The following is a 20,460-nucleotide window of genomic DNA, read 5'->3' as shown; positions in this document are numbered from 1 at the left end:
GATCTCAGGAAACCTCTCAATAAAATGTCCAAATAATATTTAACTCCAAAATTACAAGGAAAAACAAACTAACAAATAAATAATAAACTGGACGTGTTTTATCACTGTAGTGTAGGGGTTATGAAACTTCTTGGTCAGACAAACCTCTTAAAAGTAAAATATTTAATGCTGAAGTACCCCCTGAGACTTTAAATTAATATTTCAATAACGACACATTTGCATATTCAAGGTTCTCTGATGTCAGTTTATGCTCACATGACATGCAAGTGAATACATTTATTTATTAATTTTTTTTTTAAAGTAAGTGTCTTATGATTGTTTTTATTTTAAAATTATTGATATACATAATCACTGCACAACTTGGCCAAAAAGTTATATTGTGATTATTTTGTCATATATTGTGATTGTACAGTAAATTTAAAAATAATGTGATAATATTACACTACTATAAGTTATACTACTAATATTTATGCCTTAAATTCTTCCATTTCAAATGTTCAAACAGTCCAGATTTTAGCATTTCAAATTCAAGCTTTTATTTATTCACAAAAATGTTAAAAGTAAATAAAGTGAACCTTGCACCTGTTGCAACTCACAGCACAAGCAGAGATTATTTAATCGTGGCATGATTATCCTTGGTGAAAAAATAGTTTTCATCTTTCTTCTGCAAAATATGAATTTATTTTTATTTCTAGTGCTTTTGGGGCTGAAATATGACTGGAATATTTCATGACAGGCTTCGTGAGATTTAACCACATTCTTCCACTGTGTCCAAATATCAGAATATTAAAAGCATTTGAGAATGACTATTTGCAAGCGTTTTTATTTAACCGTCTAGAACAAATGCTTGATGTTATTACATGCCTCACAGATGCCTGTTCCCACTGTAATCATAAAAGTTTAACGTAGGGAAGAACTGACATGAGGAATCCTGGCAGACTAGACTTTTATTCCACCGTCACACGAAAGACGATCAATGGAAATGCTGTCAGATGGATTAAGAGTCAGTTTAACGTCTCAATCTAGCTTTGTTATTCTGTCAATTAAAAAGCCAAAGCGCTTTCAGGCCCAAGAAAGCATTGATCCAATTATAAGATTAGCTTGGAAACCAGGGTTGTGCAAAATTAAAGATTAGTTCCCATTCAACTCATGTGTGTGAATTTAAAGTGAATTAGTAACAAAATAGAGGATTGGAATTGGAATCTGAATCAGAACAACAGTAAGGGGAATTGCACATGTGATGCATTCAAGGAAATTAAGAGTTCAGTAACACTTTAATTGATGAAATGCATTGATTATGCCTTGTAATTAACCTTATAATGCATTGTACTGTATGGTCCCATGAATAATTGTAACCACAGTTATAATACATTAATAAGTACTGTATCTATTTATTGTTACACTTTTAGAAAGAATAATGCATTAAAACACATCAACCAAATTAAGGTGTAACAAGGAATGTGCAAATTATAATGCATTTTAACCTATTTATGAAAATATATAATGCACTAAAATGTACATTATGAATACCTTTATAATAAATTATAGATCTACATAAAGGTTTCAAGTAATCTACCTTTTGTCCGGAAAAAGATGTTTTAAATATGATGAAATATAAAAATCTATCATTTTTCAAAGCCTATAAACTCTCAGGGCCCTATCATGCACCCGGCACAATGCAGTGCCAGGTGCGACGCAAGTGTGTTTTGCTAGTTTCAGCCCGACGCAGTTATCATTTTCACATCCTGCGCCACGTTGTTTAAATAGCAAATGCATTTGTGCTCATCTGTGCGCCCATGGGCATTTTGAGGCAACAGAAATAGACTGAGCCATTGACCAACTGAAACCTGGTCTAAAGTCAATGACGCGATATTTTTTTTTGTTATTTAATGAGCGTGCTATTAATGTGCGCCTATAGGCGGGTCCACAACGTGCGTACACTCTGCTTAGTAAACACACAGGGCACATAAACTAGCCTAATATTACAAATAAAAGGATTACAATGTAAAATATTATTATTGTGTACATAAAGATATGGTGAATCCGGCTTGTCCCGTAGATGTTCTGCTTGCGCACTTTAATCTCGCGCACGAGCAGATCCGTTTGCGCTCTGGAGACGGCTTCAGTCTTTCCACTATCAAATTCCGTCATGTAAATAGCGAATCTGCCATGGCACGAGTGCAACTGGCATTTAAAGGGAATGGGAGATGAGACTCTGATTGGTTTAACGCACGTAAATCCCAAAACACACCCATTACTCATTATGAGAATAGGGACAACCCTTTTAGACCATGCGCCGGGAGCGCCGACCATTTTTCCCGTCATTAAACTAGCAAAAGTGGATTTGGACTCACCCTAAGTGAACTTGCGCCCTGCACTTTAGACCATGCGCTTAGATCGTTAAAATAGGGCCCTCAAACTTCAAGGCTTTTTCAACATGTTCCAAAACTCCATTCAGGATCCATGAACTGTAAATTAAAAGGTTTTCTCAATTCAATTCAGAATGGTGCACAACCCTATTGGAAACATATGTAAAAAGTAACAAACAGATAATTTAAGACCAGCATCATAGAGTAATAGATATGATTGATGTCATGTCCTTTTTTTGCACTGCTCTTTCGCTCTCATCTAGACAAAATCTGGACCCGTCTGTGAGAATGTGGTTTGTTCGTGGACAACAGCTCAGGATTTAGCGCCCTGGTTTGACCCATAACTCCAGGCTGTTGTCCTGAACTGCTCCCTGGATTCTGCAGCTGGATTCTGGACATTGTGTCAGGCAGATGTCAGGTGCTCACAGTGGCCAGAAAGACCTCCTCCTCGTTGAGTTTTAACAGTTCTCAGCCCACCCATATTCTTTATCCACCTTTTCCCTACTACACCCAATGACACTTTGCACGAATTATGGGAGTGACTTCCGCTAAACCGTAAACAATCAGCAAAGGTTTTCTCTATGCTACGCAGTGCTGAAGTGCCAACTAGTCTCTCCCTATGGAGGATCCCTTTGCCACTCTACAGATAAAGCGTTTTCGGGGAAATTCGTTTCACGTACCTACCCCGAAGTAACAAAATAAAATAAAATAAAATTCTGTATCAAAATTTTATAAGGCACCATTACTTTGTTTAGGCTTGGTTTGTAGGGAATTCCAAACCTGCGCACATATATTCAAACGCACATAACTATAGAACCCATTCTAAATGCTCATGTGAACGCCATCAGTGTTTCTCACAGGTTCGCGTTTAAAGTCTGTGTAGAGAGAATGGTGTCGTCTTAGCGGCCCCTATTTTAATAACAAATGATCGTTGCGACGGAAGCGAATCAATCAAAACTAACTTTAGCTGGAAAATAACTTTATTAAAGAACCACTATAAAGCCAAAACAATCTCTGTTACCATAAATGATACGCTTATCTCTGTAAAGCTGCTTTGAAACAATCTACATTGTTAAAAGCACTATATAAATGAGGATGACTTGACTTGACTATGCTTATGCAATAAGCATTTTCAAAAACAGGGTACAATGAGATGACAATATTCTACTCTCCCTTCAACCATCGAACATTAAAAAAATTACCACAACAGACCATGAATAACCCTCCGACATTATGACAGACAATACATAGCTTATTGTATTTACCTTGCTCGAGAGAACAAAATTGTCACTTCCTTTTAAATTGGCACAACATCTCTAATAAAAATGGATGTTGTGTCAATCAGGGAAGAAACTGTGGCTCTTTTCTCCTCTATCATGAATGAGTCTCAGAGCGTCAGACGAAACAATAAACGTTGTCATGTTCTCTTGTGTTCGGATGCTGGTGTTTGGAAACACAATCCTGTGAGACGCTTCTGGAGGGAATGAAACCAAATCATTCTGATGACGGACTTTGACTCAGGCGTTTCAGAACCACCAAACCAACATTTGAGATGCCGTGATGCGATTGGTCCGCTGGTTAGTCCAGTTATCCAATCACATCCTCTGCTGAGTTTCTTGTTGCGCATTGATGGATTTATGCGGTAAACGTGTTTCCATCATATCTTATGTGTCTTATCGCGTAAAAAAAAATGTTCCACCTCAGTTCAGTGAATACTTTTAGAATTTATGCATATCTTGGCATTTCCATTCAGCATTTTTTATGTGATAACCCACAATCTGTATAAAAAAAATGTGGATGGAAACATGGCTATTGATACATTGCCTATATTTTTGTTCCTGCATTCAAATTGCTAAATTTTTGGAGGACTATATTGGGCAGGATGTTCAATAATTTTGCAAAACAATAAATAATTTTTGGATTTTTCAAAATCGCAAATAAAAAAGATTCTACAGATTAGTTGATTATCAAAATAATCGTTACACACAAGTACTACATATTTCATGTTGCACTATCAAACAAAAATGACTTTGATCTTAAAAACACTAAAAATAAATTGGTGTAGGATATACTTTGAGACAATTTTCACTCAGAAACTGCTAGTAAATTTCACAAATAATTACAAAAAAAGAAAGTAATGCATTTAATAAAAACTGAATTTTAGAACTAGAAAGACTGAATATGTATTTTCTTTTCTTGTGTTTTACTGGAAATCATTTAGCCGTATGGGGTGAAGCATTCATTGATCAAAGCCCAAGATGACCCGTGGGACATCTGAATATCTGAGAGAGATTCTCTTGCATGCAAATATAAATAAATAAAAATAATGTCCAAAGTACTCTGACCTTCCCCATCAATGAAGCCTGTAATGCAGCTAACAGAGTTCTTTCTGGTAAAAGTCGTAGCTCATCTAAATCATGGTTTTGGAAATGGTCTAGCGGTGGTTCTGGCCTTTAGGGTGTTGAAAGCGGATATACCATGTTTCAGGTGGTTTCACTAATGCATGCCTAACATCGAATATTAGCCAATATTTCCTCCATCTGTGATTCAAATCAATTTTCTGCAGTGCCAGCTGTTGATGTCTGCTGAAAAGCTCTGAAACGTCAGGCAAATCCTACTGGAGAACACTGTATAATCTTCTTCTTTCAATTTCAACAGTAGGGATTGAAGTGGCCCTTTTGCGAACAAAGCCACTGAAAAAGCTCCTGTTCTGCTCTTTATGGTGCCATAATGGGTTGAGCGAGCAGGAAAATGTGTGCAGGAGCTGGCAGGTCTCTGGCTGAGAGAGCAGGTGTGAGGATAGAGGATAAAACAAGCGCTACTGGTCTCGCAGGATTAATTAGACCTGGACTGCTTTCAATACAGTACAGTCCAATCTCATCCAGCTCATACCTGCAGATGGGCCATAAAGTTTGTTGGCTAACCATGTAATACTTTCCTGTTTTCTACAGTCATACTTGCCCAATATTCACCATTGTGGATTGTTGAGGTATCATTCATGTAGCACAAATAATGTGTGACGGGTTACAAGCAAGTTTAATGCGTTTTGGTCTGTTCAAATCAATCAAAACCAGGCAAGAAATGAAACAACAAGCAGGGCTGTCAATCAGGGTTATTATCGTTAACTAGAACTATTAAAAACATTTTATGTCGACTGAAATAAAGCAGAAATAAAATATAAATATTGGATGAAAACTTCATCAAACTTCATTGAAAATTTGGACTAAAATCGAACTAAAACTGAAATAAAAATCTGTTAAATATTAATATTAAATTGTAATATTTAAAATAAATAATAAAAATAAAATAAAAATAAAATTAACATGGAAAATATAAAATTGAAAGCAAATTCAAAAAATATTAATGAAAATTATAGCAGTATAAAAATAATACTAAAATAACACCTGCTGTCAAATCGATTAAATTTTAATTGCTATGAACTGAACTTTATCGACTAAAATAACTAGCTTCGACAGACGGCCGTACGCATCGATTTACAGTGAAAGAGTGACCCTTGAACTCACGCATGACGTATTGACGAACGCGGAAGCGCAGAGCAAAACAAAACACCATTCACAAATTAGAAGTCTAAAAAGAAAGTTTGAGTTTGTTGCCCAACCTTATTTGTTTAGGGATGCACTTTTTTGGGCTTCAAAATTTTCTCCACCATTCACTGCCATTATAAAGCTTGGAGAAGCCAGGAATTATTTTAATATAACTTCAATTGTATTCGTCTGAAAGAAGAAAGTCATACTGTATACACATAGGAAGGCTTGAGGGTAAATCATGGGCTAATTAAAATTTTGGGGTGAACTATCCCTTTAAGTGTGTATGGATTCATTGCTTGCCCTTGGAAAGCTGTTGCATCTTGCCTAGTCTAAGTATTGAGCAACAGCAACAGTGATACTTGCCTTTGATAACAATGAGAATTTGCTGCAAGACATCAATGATTACAGTCTTGAGCTTTTGAATCAACAATCAATCATTATTCCAAATTTGTGTTGTTCCCCTGACATCATATTTTACGTACTATCCCTTGCGTTTTGTCCATGAATCTGGACTTCGCATTATATCAGATACGTTCCTAGTTCTTATGCTGTACATAAATTAATATCTCTCATCCACGTCACCTTGACTAACGCCAAACCTCCGGCGCCACGGACACTCATCGGCTGAGGAACGGTTTTTAAGCGGTCCCTGGTGTTCTTCTGAGGGTGGATGGACAGGGCCATAAACATGCCTGCAAAGTTGATTTTGGCATCATCAATAGCCAATGCAGAGGTAAGTATCACTGAACTAAACCTGGAGCTAAAAAATCATAAAAGGAATTGCAAAAGCATTGCATTTTGAAGAGTTATTGAGTTTAAGCGACATTATGGATCTGACATCAGTGCTTAGCTGTTACAAAACCTATGATCTAAACCTACGTAAGCTGGACTATGACACTATTTTCTTCTAGATCAGCTGTACAACCGAAACAAAATCACTGTAAAGCTGCTTTGAAACAATCTGCATTGTAAAAAGCGCTATATAAATAAAGGTGGCTTGACTTGATCTGAGCGTTCCAGTATAACGTTCCCTTCTAAGACTTCTTTTTTTGGCTAAAGTATTCATACAACATCCAACAACATCAAAAAGTAAAATCTGGCACATTAAAGCGATAAAAAAATTATTATAAATATGCTATAATTACAATGCTGAGAACATTATGCAAACATTTGACCGGTAGTGTACATACACCCACTAAATCCTCACTGTTCATTAAGCCATAACATGTTTTAAACTACTATTCAGACTTTGTCAAGCTAATTTTGAAATCTTTGCTTTTCTAGTAAAAAAAATTGTTATGTTTTTTGTTTAACTTAAATTGATTTTGTCTGTACTTCCTTATTTAAATATAATTCTGCATCCTGTTTGCTAGCTCAAATTCAATTAATAATCAGAAACTACACTGGGAATTTAAAAGGCATTCGAAAATGAATTCGAAATTAATTTCGGACAGTGCTTTAAAGCGGGAATACAATCTGAACAGATTTTAAAACAGTAGTCATCATCATACAATTGCCTGAATTTGTAAATGGTTGCAGAGAAAAACCGGGCATCATACACTAAACGACTGAGGATCATACACTACCAGACTTTCAAATCGTTCCGAACACAACAAACTTGCGCACCTATGAGACACATGACGGATGAAACACACATGGATGAGCAGGAGACGTTGTAGTGACTCTGTGAGTGCGTTTGGTCAGTATGGATTCTAGATTATAACAGGCGTAGTCAGTCATTTTATCTATGCTGATGAGTCAAATATTGAGGCTATTGTTATGCATTAACAATCATGTTACGCATATTCTTATGCGTTCTAAAACCGGCTCAAAATATCGAACAAGTTTTGATATCATCCGATTTGATGGAATCAAAAAATTTGGATAAAAATCAGAGTCTGTTCTCATCACATACTACTTGATTTTCAGTGAAATCTGTCAGTTCCGAATTTCCGACGGCCCAAAATCTGCAGATTGACGCAGACTTTCGGCAACTACAGTATTGTCGACTGAACCAGACTGCAAATAGTGGTAAAAATCTGTGTAAAAGTCATGTATTCCAGCCTTTAGAGGACAGTAGGCAGCAGACAGAGAGGCCAATCAACAGGTTTTGAAAGCAGTGGCCAAAATCAAGTGGAAAATAAGTTTCTAGTACTTTGAAGGTCATCCTGTTCATTGAAAGAAAGTACAGGAAATTATTCATCTATTTTAATGATGAACACTTCCTAAGAGCATAATTTCTCTCCCTATTTCAAACATCTGTTCATTTTTAGGGGAAGTGGTCATCAGGCCTCAGATGTGAAGAGTAAGAGGGTCCAACGGCGAGTGCCAAAAGACACGCACCTAGACATTCAGTTTTTAACCAGTAAAACTCTCTAAAGCTTCTGCATGTTGCCGGATTCAAACAAAAGCACTGGATACATTGAGCTGTGATGTGAGTAATCTGGCCATTGAAGCCATTTCTTGTCTTCTATTACAAATAGAGGCAAAAAAAAAAAAAAAGCTGGATTTAAAAAGCCCTGGACAATCAAGACCATACGAGAAGAAAATCAGTGTTTTATGCTAACAGTGAAAAGTTCAAGCGTGAAACCCTGCTATCGTCACGATCATCTTGATCGAGAGTGGCAGAAAGAACAGCATGATCAGACATCCACCAGTAAACTAGTCATCATTAGGTGGTCAAAGGTCAAAAATTCAGTCTTGCCATTACAAATGTGAGTGCAACCTGGTTTTGGCATGTAAATAACATGCACTTACAGACCAAAAAGCATTTAGGAATTACAACATAATGCATGATTTAATTTAATACTGCATAAGAGCGACAGCCTGACCCTCGCTTCTAGGTTTTCATCTGATGCAAGCAATGTAGACGAATAAAATGCAAGAAATGGTCTGACAAAACAAAAACAGATTAAGGAAATTATGCAAAAAATAGACTGGGCTGATAAAAATATTTCTGGCTGGTAAATTCTATGGAAGCTTGTTCCCGACACTGAATAAAAAATAAAAAAGGTAATTGTGAGTTTATCTCACAATTCTGACTTTATAACTAGCAATTGCAAGTTTATATCTCACATTTCTGACTTTTTTCTCTCAAAAATGTGAGATATAAACTTGCAATTGTGAGTTATGTAAATTCACAATTGTGAGAAAAAAAGTAGCTATTATCTTTATAATAATGATTTCTGAAGGATCATGTGACACTGAGGACTGGAGTAATGATGCTGAAAATTCAGCTTTGATCACAGAAAAAAAAAATTACATTTTATAACATATTCAAATTGAAAACAGTTATTTCGAATTGTAATAATATTTTGCAATATTACAGTTTTTACTGAATTTCTGATAAAATAAATGCAGTCTCGGTGAGCAGAAGAGACTTCTTTCAAAAACATACTGAATGAGCTTTACTTTAAAACGAGCACTTTTTGCTTTCGGGTTTTCATCTCAATTTGTTCAGAACTTCAGTTTTGGTTTCGGCCAAACTTTTCATGCGGGTGCATCACTAGTTATTCATAATCTACGCTTATTAAAAACCATACAGTATAGAATATGATGAGAGAAGTGTTATGTTTGGATTCCACGTCTCTTTCCACAAAGTTCAAATTTTTTGAGAATAATTTTCCATTTTAACGACATGCTTTAAGTGGAACGGTTGTGTTAAAAAGCATCAGTTTCAAAGTAAGCAGGGAAAAAATAATTACAGGACTAAGTGGGCAAAGTGCAGAAAACATACTTACCATGATTTATGAGCAAAACATTTTTAGAATTCAGATATTATGATTAAATAGCCAAAGGTTTGAGGTCTATGGCGAGTCTGGCTGTATTTAGCTATACCGTGGGGACAGAAACTATCCTCTGACTAAACCTCTCCTCGAGGACAGCCTCAGATTCATTCAATAAAGTAAATATTTAATAAGTGTCATCAAATAAGTTTGTCTTACCGCCCAGGTCTTGCTCAATCTAAAGATGGGAGCGCTTTGCAGTGCCGACACCACCGACACCATAGAATGAAGGTTATTCAGCTCTAGAAGTTTCTGCACACATAGAAAGCAAGTGGTGAATTGCTATACAGTTCAGAAAACTCAATGCACAAACCACTAAAAGGCTGTTTAAAGAGCGCGAGCAAGTCAAAGAGTATATTTATGTAGCAACTACTTCCGTTTTACTGGTTGCATTTTATTTGATCATGTTTTGCTATTAAATGCATGTAATGAAAAGTTCTCACTTCATAAAAGACTAGGTTGCGATTTGTGAAAACAGAGAAAATGCACATGCACTTCTAATGAAGCAGACATGCACTACTGTCTGTTTGTTAGGTTAGATGATGTGACTGATACCGCCCACACTCAAAAGTCCCTTTACTGCTCTCTGATTGGACGCCATCCACTAAAAGACAGTGACCTTCAGATAGATACAGACCTGCTTTCATCATTACTCCCACAATGAATACGCATCAAATGATGGAAAACTGATTTGTGCTCGCTTCAGCGAATTTGGCACAGCCGAATCGACGCCATGACACGTGATGACTACAATCTGAGTGTTTTTCTCAGCTTTTGTTCTGTCAGCAAGTGTTCCTCTGAGATTCAGTCATGAGATATCTGAAGGATGGCTCACGAGTCTTGATATCTGATCCGCTTCATTGACGTGGCTTGTTTTGATGAGTTTACTTTCTTTTGAGAGCCAGATTATCCGGATGAAAAACCAAAGGGTGGGCAAACATTTGTCAGAGTCATTATCAGACTCAAAATGAAGTTATTAAAAAAGAAGAAAAAAGAAAAAAGTGTGCAATATATATAAAAATAACTGCTGCTAAATCATTAGCCCTAATGTAGCATTTCTATAGTGAGACTAAAGCTTTCCAAACCACATAGAAGTAAATTTGAAAAAAGTGAAAAAAGAAAAAAAACGTTTATTATAAAAAGTTTATTATAACACATTCTATTTATCGTAAATATCTGGACTTCATTAAGCTCTTCAAGTAAAGTAATGGATATTTGAAGGAAATAAAGGAAAATGTATGCATAGTTATATAAAACTAAATAATAATGCTTAGTGTGTGCCAACCGACTGTAATGGCACCTCATTTCAAAGTCGGAACATACTGTATAATATTCTGTAGTCCACACTAATGAGGTGAGCCGTCGAAGTTGGACAGACTCACAAACATCATCTCACAACATGCACAACTGCAGCACGACACAGCTGGAGCAATTCAACATCATTAGAGACACATTTCTCAGTATATCTAATGCAGAGCTAATTGCTCTTTAGCTCGTTATGCTGCCTTCTAAAGCCCCGTTTACTCCTGGTATTAAGATGTGTTTTGTTCGATCGGATCACAAATAGACAAGGGAGACACTTTCAACCACTTCTGTCCTGATTTCTCCGAGAGGAGGGTCTATAGGTGGGTAAATGTATGGCTTTTTTTTGTTTGTTTTTTAAACTTTTGATCTAATGGACAAAATCAGCTATTTAAAACAAGCAAAAAACATACGGAGCTTTAGTTTCTGCTCTGACAGCCACAAGACCAGCCGAACACTGTGAGTCAAACTTTAGTCTTCAGCCGCCAAAGTTTAAATCCCGTCTGGCTAGAGCTCTTCCCATAATGTTTACTCATTAGATCAGTAGGAGGAGAGTAGACAGTCCTTTGTGTCTGTTTGAACACATTCGACCACATGAGCGTTTACACTATGAAAGCGATCCGGTCGAATGTGTTTTCGATGGTGGAAAGTGGTAGCCTGACGTCGTCATACTCAGATTCTAGTCAGAATGTGAGTTTGATACTGCTCCATTGGGCTGTGATTATGGGGCGTGTTTCAACCGAACCAGGAGAGAAAATGCCTCTGCACTCAATTGTATAGACCTACAACCAATCAGAGCAATAAAGTAAGTGGCGTATGTTCTTCATTCATCTTTCCGATCGACAAATGCCTTGATCGTGGTTCTCTGTTCCTCTTTTAAAATGAATGCGCTGTCGATATCTTCTATAACAGACGCGATGGGGGAATCTGATGTTTCATAAAGTTCGGGAGGAGCACGTTCAAATAATCAATCCAATCAACTTGTCATCAAACAATTACCATGTCTACCCTATCAGCATGAGATGAAGCATATATTCACTGTCAACTCACCTAACATTCCTTGACAGTTTTCAGCATCCCTCCACTCACTCTTGGCTTGTTCTTCCACAGCCAGGAATACGGGGGGAGTACTTTGGGTTCGGGCCGAATACCGAGCCCAGAGCCTCTCCTCGTACAGCACGCCAAATATGCATTAATTCTATCTGACTTATTTGTAATTGTGAACTCGTGAAATCTCAATTCTCCAGTGGCAGTCATCACGAATTCAACCCAAGCGCTCTTTGGTGACGTGGATGATCACGTTACAGTTGATCATCTGTCCATCATCGTATAAAGCCCGCCCTGACAATTTGATTGGTCCGAACAGCACTGGTTCGAGCATAATAGCTCCACAACGGATCAAGTCCAGACTGAACTTCCCGACCTAAAAATGTTGAGGGCGGGGCCAAGTTCGGCTGGCATCCAGGCCAGGAAAGTGGACAAGCTCAAAACTTTTTAGACCCCGCATGTATTTAGTGTTGTCCACTTGTGATCCGATTGACCAAAATGCTTCTTAATACCAGGTGTAAACAGGTCCTAAGATACCTAGTTGTGGCCAAATTTAAGGCAGCATTGCATGATGGGAAATGTTGTAGTTGAGAATAACACATACATAAACTTTTATCCTTGAATAAACTGATGAATTTGACATTGTGGTGTTCATTGTGATACATAAAGAATGATGTATTGGCAATAGATTTTGGTGCATTGGTGATCTTTTCCAGCCTAATAGTAATACTTTTTTCTTATTAATAGTAAAAAGTATTGAAAATAACTGTTCATGAAAGTACCTTTGCGATCTTGACAAAGTGGCTCAGGATCTCGGCACGGATCTTCAGGGTTTGAGCGGTGAGGATTTCCTGTACCAACCAGAAGCTCACCTGAAGAGATGGGAAAAACAGTGATGACAGGGAACATTGATTGGCTGAGAAGTTGGGATGTCACGTTTTTTGTTCCCCCGATCCGATCAGAGTCATTGAATATCGTCCCGATCTGATACTTGTGTTTTCCTAGTGCTTGGTGCGCACTTCAAGTACATTAAATTTATCTCCTGTCCCACTGTGGTGAAAATCTAGCTTTTAATGTTGTTTATATGTCTATGTGGTGATTTTAATATGCTTTCTGACGTCACAAACTACCTTTTTAACCAATCAGATCAACGTGTGATCGTCAACGAGTGGATCTCTGAGCTGAGTGAGTGAGTGGAGGCGGGGCTCATTTGCATATTCATAGAACAGCATATACTAAATGAAGCAAGGGTGCAGAGTTACATTCAAGCTATTTTAAAGGCATGAAGACATTTTTTCAAGGAAAAAACTAATTTTGGTATAGTAAAATTATTGACTACAGGGGGACTTTAAAATCAATCCAATGTATACAGTACAGAGAGTTTCTCAGGGACTCAAATGTAATAAAGGCTCATCTATGGGTTATCTATCTGGAGGGCCACTGTCCTGCAGAGTTTAGCAACACACCTGCCGGAAATTTCTAATATGCCTAGTTAGATCTTGATTAGCTGGTTCAGGTGTGTTTAATTCAGGATTGGACACCAATACTGATCAGTAAAAAAAAAAAAAAAAGCCCGAGATCATACAATCCTTGAGATCAGCTCAGGACATCCTGACAGTCCGGTATATATATGAACATCCTCAGGTCATCTGAGATCACGACATGTCAGGACAGCACTAGGTCAAGTTTCATCTGTGGTTTTGGAAACGTGATTTTTTTTTTTTCACTAAAGGGAAACTCAACTGGCGTCAAAGCACATCTCGTGGAAAACCCATTTCTGATAGACAAAAACAAAAGTGCTGGAAATAACTGAGATGGAGGGAAAGCTGTTGTTATGTAATGAAAAATGAGACGCTCCAGTCTGATTATAATTGTGCGGCAAACACAGAACGCTGGACACACAGACTTCACTTGGCAAAGACTCCTACGCAAGCAACAGAAAATAACAAACTTAGAAAGCAGATGAAGTCTGAGTGATTCTGAGTGCAGTGAAAAGTTTAAGATTTCAGCCTCAGGGAGCCGTTATAACATAACGAGAGTCAGGTAACAAACCTCAACAATTTCCTCAAAAGCAGCCTCGATTATATTTCATGCAGAGGGAATCAAACTCAAGATACTATTTAATGTTGGACAAATAATTTAGGAAAAGAAAGTCAATGTTGAACTACTACTGATTGCAACAGAATTGGGATATCTTTAAACACACACAAAAAAACTACATTACAACTGCATACTAAGATTAAGTCTAAAAAGCCAACCGAAGTCCAAAGTCCTAAAATGATAAATGTGGTTGAAAACAAATCTTTGTTTGGTGTTTTGCTGGTTTATCAGGGAAAACCGGCAGAATGCAGTCAATTTGCTGGAATGGAAACAGTAAATATATCTGTAAACTAAGAATATATGGACTGAACTGTCCAAGCAAATGATGTCAGGAAGTTATCTTTATAAAAGGGTACAAAGTTTGAACATAAATTTGGCCCCTGACTTTGATCCTTTAAAAGGAGACGTTAAATCGAGTGAGTATGCAACGATTTATAATTTTCAAGCTTGAATTGAATATTCGACTTCTGTGTTAAAAAAAAAAAAAAGTAGTGAGCGCCAACATAGACTGCATGAGCATCCTAACTTCATATAGTACGTGAGTGATTTGAAGCGCTCTATAGACAGGACATTTTAAATATCCAGACTTCATTAGACATCTTTCCCAATGTGAATGTTGCTTGAAGCCAACGCTGTGCGACAATGGAAAGAAATTGATAAAACATGGGTGTAAATTACTTAAATATCTGTAGTGAAACTGAGAGACACTGTATGAGCAACTGAGAGCAAAGTATGAAAAGATTTAATAGTAAACATTGCTAAAGGGAAGGATAAGGATAGAATTGGCTCTAGTTTAAACTTTGTTTCACTTAAAATTTTACTGTAAAAAGATGTATTTACCTTAAAAATAAATATAGAACAAATTTTTTTTAACACTTTACAATAAGGTTAATGCATTAACTAACCTAAATTAATATATTTTACAGCATTTAATATTCATGTTAGCCCAGTCCATAAACAAATGTTAACAGATACATCTTTTGATCTTAAAAAAGTATTAGTAAATGCTGAGATTGACATTAATAAATGCTCATTGTTAGTTCATGTTAACTAAAGTAGTTAATTCAATCTTATTGTAAAGTGTTAATACACATCTTATATAATAACTACATTTCTGTAAAATAATAATAAAAAAAGATTTTTAAATAATCACTATGTAGTGTGAGCCAGAAACAAGCTTTTATTGGCTTATTCAACGTCATCGCCTCATTAATTAATCATGTAAATTCTGGTAAAATTCCCAAACTACTCCTCCTTTGTTTCATAAATGTTAACAGACACTTCAGTGTGATCATTTATAAGACAAATGTGCAATGCTCAAGTCATCATCATTGAGAGTTATTATCTAAATAAAATGAGCTTCAAAATGTTTGAGTCAAGTTTTCCAGCAATATTGCATGAAGGCGTATCGCAGCTGTGTTAAGTTAACATGTAAGAACGCCGCTTTACTAGATAAGCCAACTGTGCAATGATGTCATAGCCTATAGCTCATTATCAAATCATGTACATGTTATAAGAGCTCTGGTTGGTATAGAAACCCGTGGAGACACTGCATTTCTTGGCTCGGAGATGACGGTTCTTTTTCCAAAGAGGCTGTAAAGTGGGTTTCACCAAAGCGCAGAGCTGCGACCCCCTTCATGAAAGAGAGTGAGCTCATCTACTTCATTCTTACCCATAATGCCTTCAAAACAGCTCTGAAAGCTTCTGTTCCCGCTCCATATACAATGAACTGGCAAAGAGCGCTATAATATATTCGAGGGCCAGAGTTTCTGCTTATTTGCCATGATGATGATGATGGACCAAAATGTACAGTTTCTGCTCACCTGATTTCACTAAAAAAATACAGAGCTGATTTATTACATAGACAAGTTTGACTAGATATTTACATTGATGAAAATGTGAGCATGCAAAACGTATGGTTGTTTATCGGCTCAAAAAAGCTCACCTTATGTTATCCACTAATATAGTCACCAAGGTGAAAATCTGATCACTTAGATGAGTAACTCTTAAGTTAGGGAGTTAAGTAGATGATAAAGTTACAAGCAAATGTTTAACATTTAGGGGTTTGTTCAAATCCCTACCTAATATGAGCAATATTAATAGTGATGCTTGACTTCTCACTACTCGTATACTAATATGTGGTTTGATGTAAGGTAAATTTAGCACCCTAGGACTTGTAAAGCGGTTCAGTTCAATATACACACATATATTATATATAAGTGCTGTCAAAACCTTTTTCTGTAATCAATCGCACCTACCATTAAAGCTTTTTATATATTTTTATATTGCACGAATTTCACATTTAACCTCCAAATTAGCCTATATTTTTTAATATTTGTTTAATGGCATCTTTTTTATGAAAGGCATCACCGATACCAATACTTCTATATATGTCTCTATGAAATAGATTTTTTTCTAAATTTTAGCCATTAATTATAGGCATTCAGCATTACAGTACAATTGAAAGTTATCAATTTTAACATTTATTAGGCTTTAAAAAAATATAACTTTTAATTTAAGTGAACTTAAAACAATATTAATATAAACCCATTATAATAAATGTCACATTTACATCAATCCATCAGGGCTCAATTCTTTTCTATTGGCCCAGTCAGACCAGTTCAGATTTTGACTGTCAAAATGCACAAAAAGTTATTGTTTGTGTTGCTTTACGTTCATTTAAATACATTTAACTCCTTTAACTGTGCTTGCGAGGATACTCGACAAAACTGGCATTTTGGCATAATTTAGTGTGTTTTTGTCCGTTCAAGTGCTGTCTGAAGTGGCTTTCTGTGCGCACGAGTGTGAGATTCACAGATGCGCTCCAGTAAAGCTGCTTTCTCTTTTGAGTCTAGTTGCGTGTGAATGGATTAAAAGCATTTGCATGAATAAGAGCATGGTCATACAGTATGATGGAACGCTAGTCAAAGGTTGACGGGGAAAATAAATAAATCGCATGCATTAATACATCAGTTTTGACAGCCCTAATATACATTTACATACATACACACACAAAGATACATATATATACATGTGTTTTTCTATAAATAAATACAAATATAGGACTACTAATACAAGAACTGGGCACAATTTACAGTACATCAAACGACAGGCATTGTTTAAAGCAAGACACAATCTTGGGTGGCCAAGAAAAGGGTCTCAAAGCCACTCCATCTTTCCGAAGGTCTGGAAGCCAGATCATCATGTTCGGCTTTATGATGTCATAAAACCAAAGACACTGGCAACCAGGATAGAAGGAATTCTGTGAGATTGACTTTGAGGAGAATTGTGGAGGCTGAGACCATTTCAAAAGGGAAAATTTGCAGCGGGGAACTTGATGCTTTTATGTAATTTCCACACAACCCTGGCTAGAAAACTAGAACAAATCCTCTCATTAAACATATGCCATAAATGTAAAAAGTGGGTCATCAAATGTCTGCTTTGCACTTTTATAGCACTTTCACAAAATTGTGAATATGTAAAATTGGGACACACCAGTCAGTCAATCTAATTATGTTTCAGATTTAAAGAGAAAGATTTAAAATCAAATTAATTCCAGGCTGAAACTTCATAAGCATGAATGGAAGTGCTACAGTAAAACCACAAATTTAGATCAGATTAATTTACGGCCGAAGACTTAGCCTATAAATTAGCTTGAAAACCAAACTTCCTTCTGGTTTTATAATGAATGGCTCCTTGAGCTTTTTAATCCATCAGCATCACCAAGTTTGAATAACAAAACAACATTTTAATCATCAAAATGCATTCCATGAACAAAACTGATTCACGAAAATGTTTATACGAGGCTTGCCAGGCGAGTACAAAACTACAAAATCTAAAGGATGGAGAACTTTGAGAACAAAACAAAGTGCACGCAAACAAAGATGAGCTTATTGGCAAAAATAGTCAAGAAATGGGTGCAGACGACACGTCAACTTATATGAACTTGGTATGGAATCTTAAATTATAGTGTATCCAAGTTACTTTTACATGACACAATTCCATACAATTAATAAAAACTGAATTATTACATGCAAAAACAACTTATTTTAAAATATTTTCTAACACATGTCTTTGAAAGAATGTTGGTTTTCGCTGTTGGATTTGGTGGAGTGATAATTTGTGGCGCTTGTGCCCTATGTCAACAACATGTGAGATGACAAGATGAATGTTGACGAAAGACGAGCACAAGCTCGGCAAACCACGCATCTCTATTCTTCCTTAAACATGAGCAGAATCAGCAAGCTAAATCTTGAGGTGGAACGAAACACCAGGCTGGATATTTGCCCATGCATGTGTGATTTGTTAACAGTATTTCCAGCACATATTTAAGTTTTAGGCCATAAGGTTGATAATGGTTTTGTGGCACAGTTTGTAGTTTGCTGGCATTATATCAACCACCATCCAGCCAAAAATACACTTTATATCCACAGTATTCTAGCGCAGTGAACTCTGTCAGCACACACTTCACATCTGGAAAACTAAAGGAATATATAAATGAATAAGTGAAGCATTTGACTGGGATATCAACAACTGGGGATGAATAATATTTCCATCAGATCATTATCAGTCAATATCAGAATTTTTATTTTATTATGTGCTTCAGTCTGATATCAGGTCATGATTGCAAGCTGATTTAACTGATTAAACGATTTGATTTACTGATTTAAAAGCACTACGCTGTTATATCTATTCAACTACACATTTTGAATTGATGTGTATATGTATGTATGCATGTATGTATATATATAATTATATATATATATATATAATTGTTTCTTTTTGTAACGTTTGGAATGAGCCATATGTTTTTGTACACCCCGAGTGACGATGGTGAAATAAAATATATATATTTATTTTATGTTTAGCAATTTAATTACCGGTAATTCAGTTGATTACTTTTAATTTATCTATATAATTTATTATTGATAAATAAAATAGAATAATAAAATAAAATAAAATAAAATAAAATAATACAATAAAATGAAAAAATAAAATAAAATAAAATAAAATAAAATAAAATAAAATAAAATAAAATAAAATAAAATAAAATAAAATAAAATAAAATAAAATAAAATAAAATAAAATAAAATAAAATAAAATAAAAACAAATCACCAAATTCATAAAACCAAAAAAACAACGACAGAAACTCAGCAAACATACCACTTGTCGATCTTACCTGGTTGAATCTCCGTGTGAAGGCAACGACATTGGGAGCCAAAATGTGTTTCTCCTTTTTGTTCCAACCACAGCTTGCAAGCTCCTACAACACAACAGATAAAAACTGAGATTAAGAAAGTAAATAGTGTAAATTTTGATTTTCTTTCCAGTGGTAGTTTCTGGGGCCTATGAAGACGCTAAAGAGACAGTGCCTTTGACTGACAGCAGGCCTGTAAGTGGAAGCAGAATGATTATACCGTGGAGCCCCTGTATTTAAACCAAGTGTAACTAAACCCGGTCTAAGTGATGATTTCATATGTTCTTTCAGCTCAAGTTTCCACCTTTAAATCAATAATTATGCAGATTGCTCTGATTATTTTTTCAACACTCAACCCCGCGGGAGAACTGGGTATGACGGACATTCAGAGTTTACTTCATTTGCAGCTTACCCGTTAGTTCAGCTAAACTAATGTGTTTGCAATTATCCTCTATTTATACACTGTCACAATTGATTACTGACGCTGCAAAAACACAGAGCAAAGAAGACAATTCGACGGAAAATGATCTACCGCTTTCCAGATGTCTCTCATAGGTCCTGTCTCACAGGTCCATAAGAAACAAATGGTAAAAATATGAAATTAATATTTTATTCATACGTTATGCTATGTCCTCTGTAGTGGACACCAGGACTAAGTTGTTTAAAAAATAAAATGACATGAAATTATATGTATATGCAAAAACAATGGGATTATTTTATTTTTTTCAATCACCAATAAATTTTGGGGTTTCAGGATTTTTTTTTTAACCAAAATTTTTATAAAGATGATTCTCAACTATGTTATGAAAGATATAACGGAATGAATTGATACACCATTTTATTTTATGCAATACGTGGGTAAAATGGCCATAAATTAATATTTCCATTCAATGCAATGTATCTATACACTGTATCTAATGTGCACATTAATGTGTTCTTGGAGCAACATTTAATGAAAAAAGAAGTGTAATAATCGGAGTAATAATTGACAACATTTTAATAATAATATCTAATATTTCATAGGAAACATGATTTAAGTCCTGATGTCTTCTACAGTGGACATGTATGAAATCAATGCCCTGTTCTGTAACAGAAAGTAATTTTTTTATTT

At 35.8% G+C, this 20,460-nt stretch overlaps 1 protein-coding gene across 2 annotated transcripts in view; it reads right to left on the bottom strand.

The window, feature by feature from the left end:
* The window catches only part of LOC307158853 (ras-specific guanine nucleotide-releasing factor RalGPS1), a 141,686-nt gene that overhangs the window by 88,260 nt on the left and 32,966 nt on the right, over window positions 1-20,460 (bottom strand). For both annotated transcript variants that reach the window (XM_079871815.1, XM_079871814.1), the window contains exons 5-7: window positions 19,332-19,415; window positions 12,834-12,923; window positions 9,862-9,954 (exon numbers count right to left, since the gene is read on the bottom strand). In XM_079871815.1, coding sequence (XP_079727941.1) covers window positions 9,862-9,954; window positions 12,834-12,923; window positions 19,332-19,415 — 267 coding nt within the window. The remainder of the gene's footprint in view (window positions 1-9,861; window positions 9,955-12,833; window positions 12,924-19,331; window positions 19,416-20,460) is intronic.

The sequence above is a fragment of the Squalius cephalus genome, assembly GCF_949319135.1.
Source record: "Squalius cephalus genome assembly, chromosome: 5".
NCBI lineage: Eukaryota > Metazoa > Chordata > Actinopteri > Cypriniformes > Leuciscidae > Squalius > Squalius cephalus.
The sequence above is the reverse complement of the archived record's forward strand: the minus strand, read 5'-3'. Positions and strand labels throughout refer to the sequence as shown.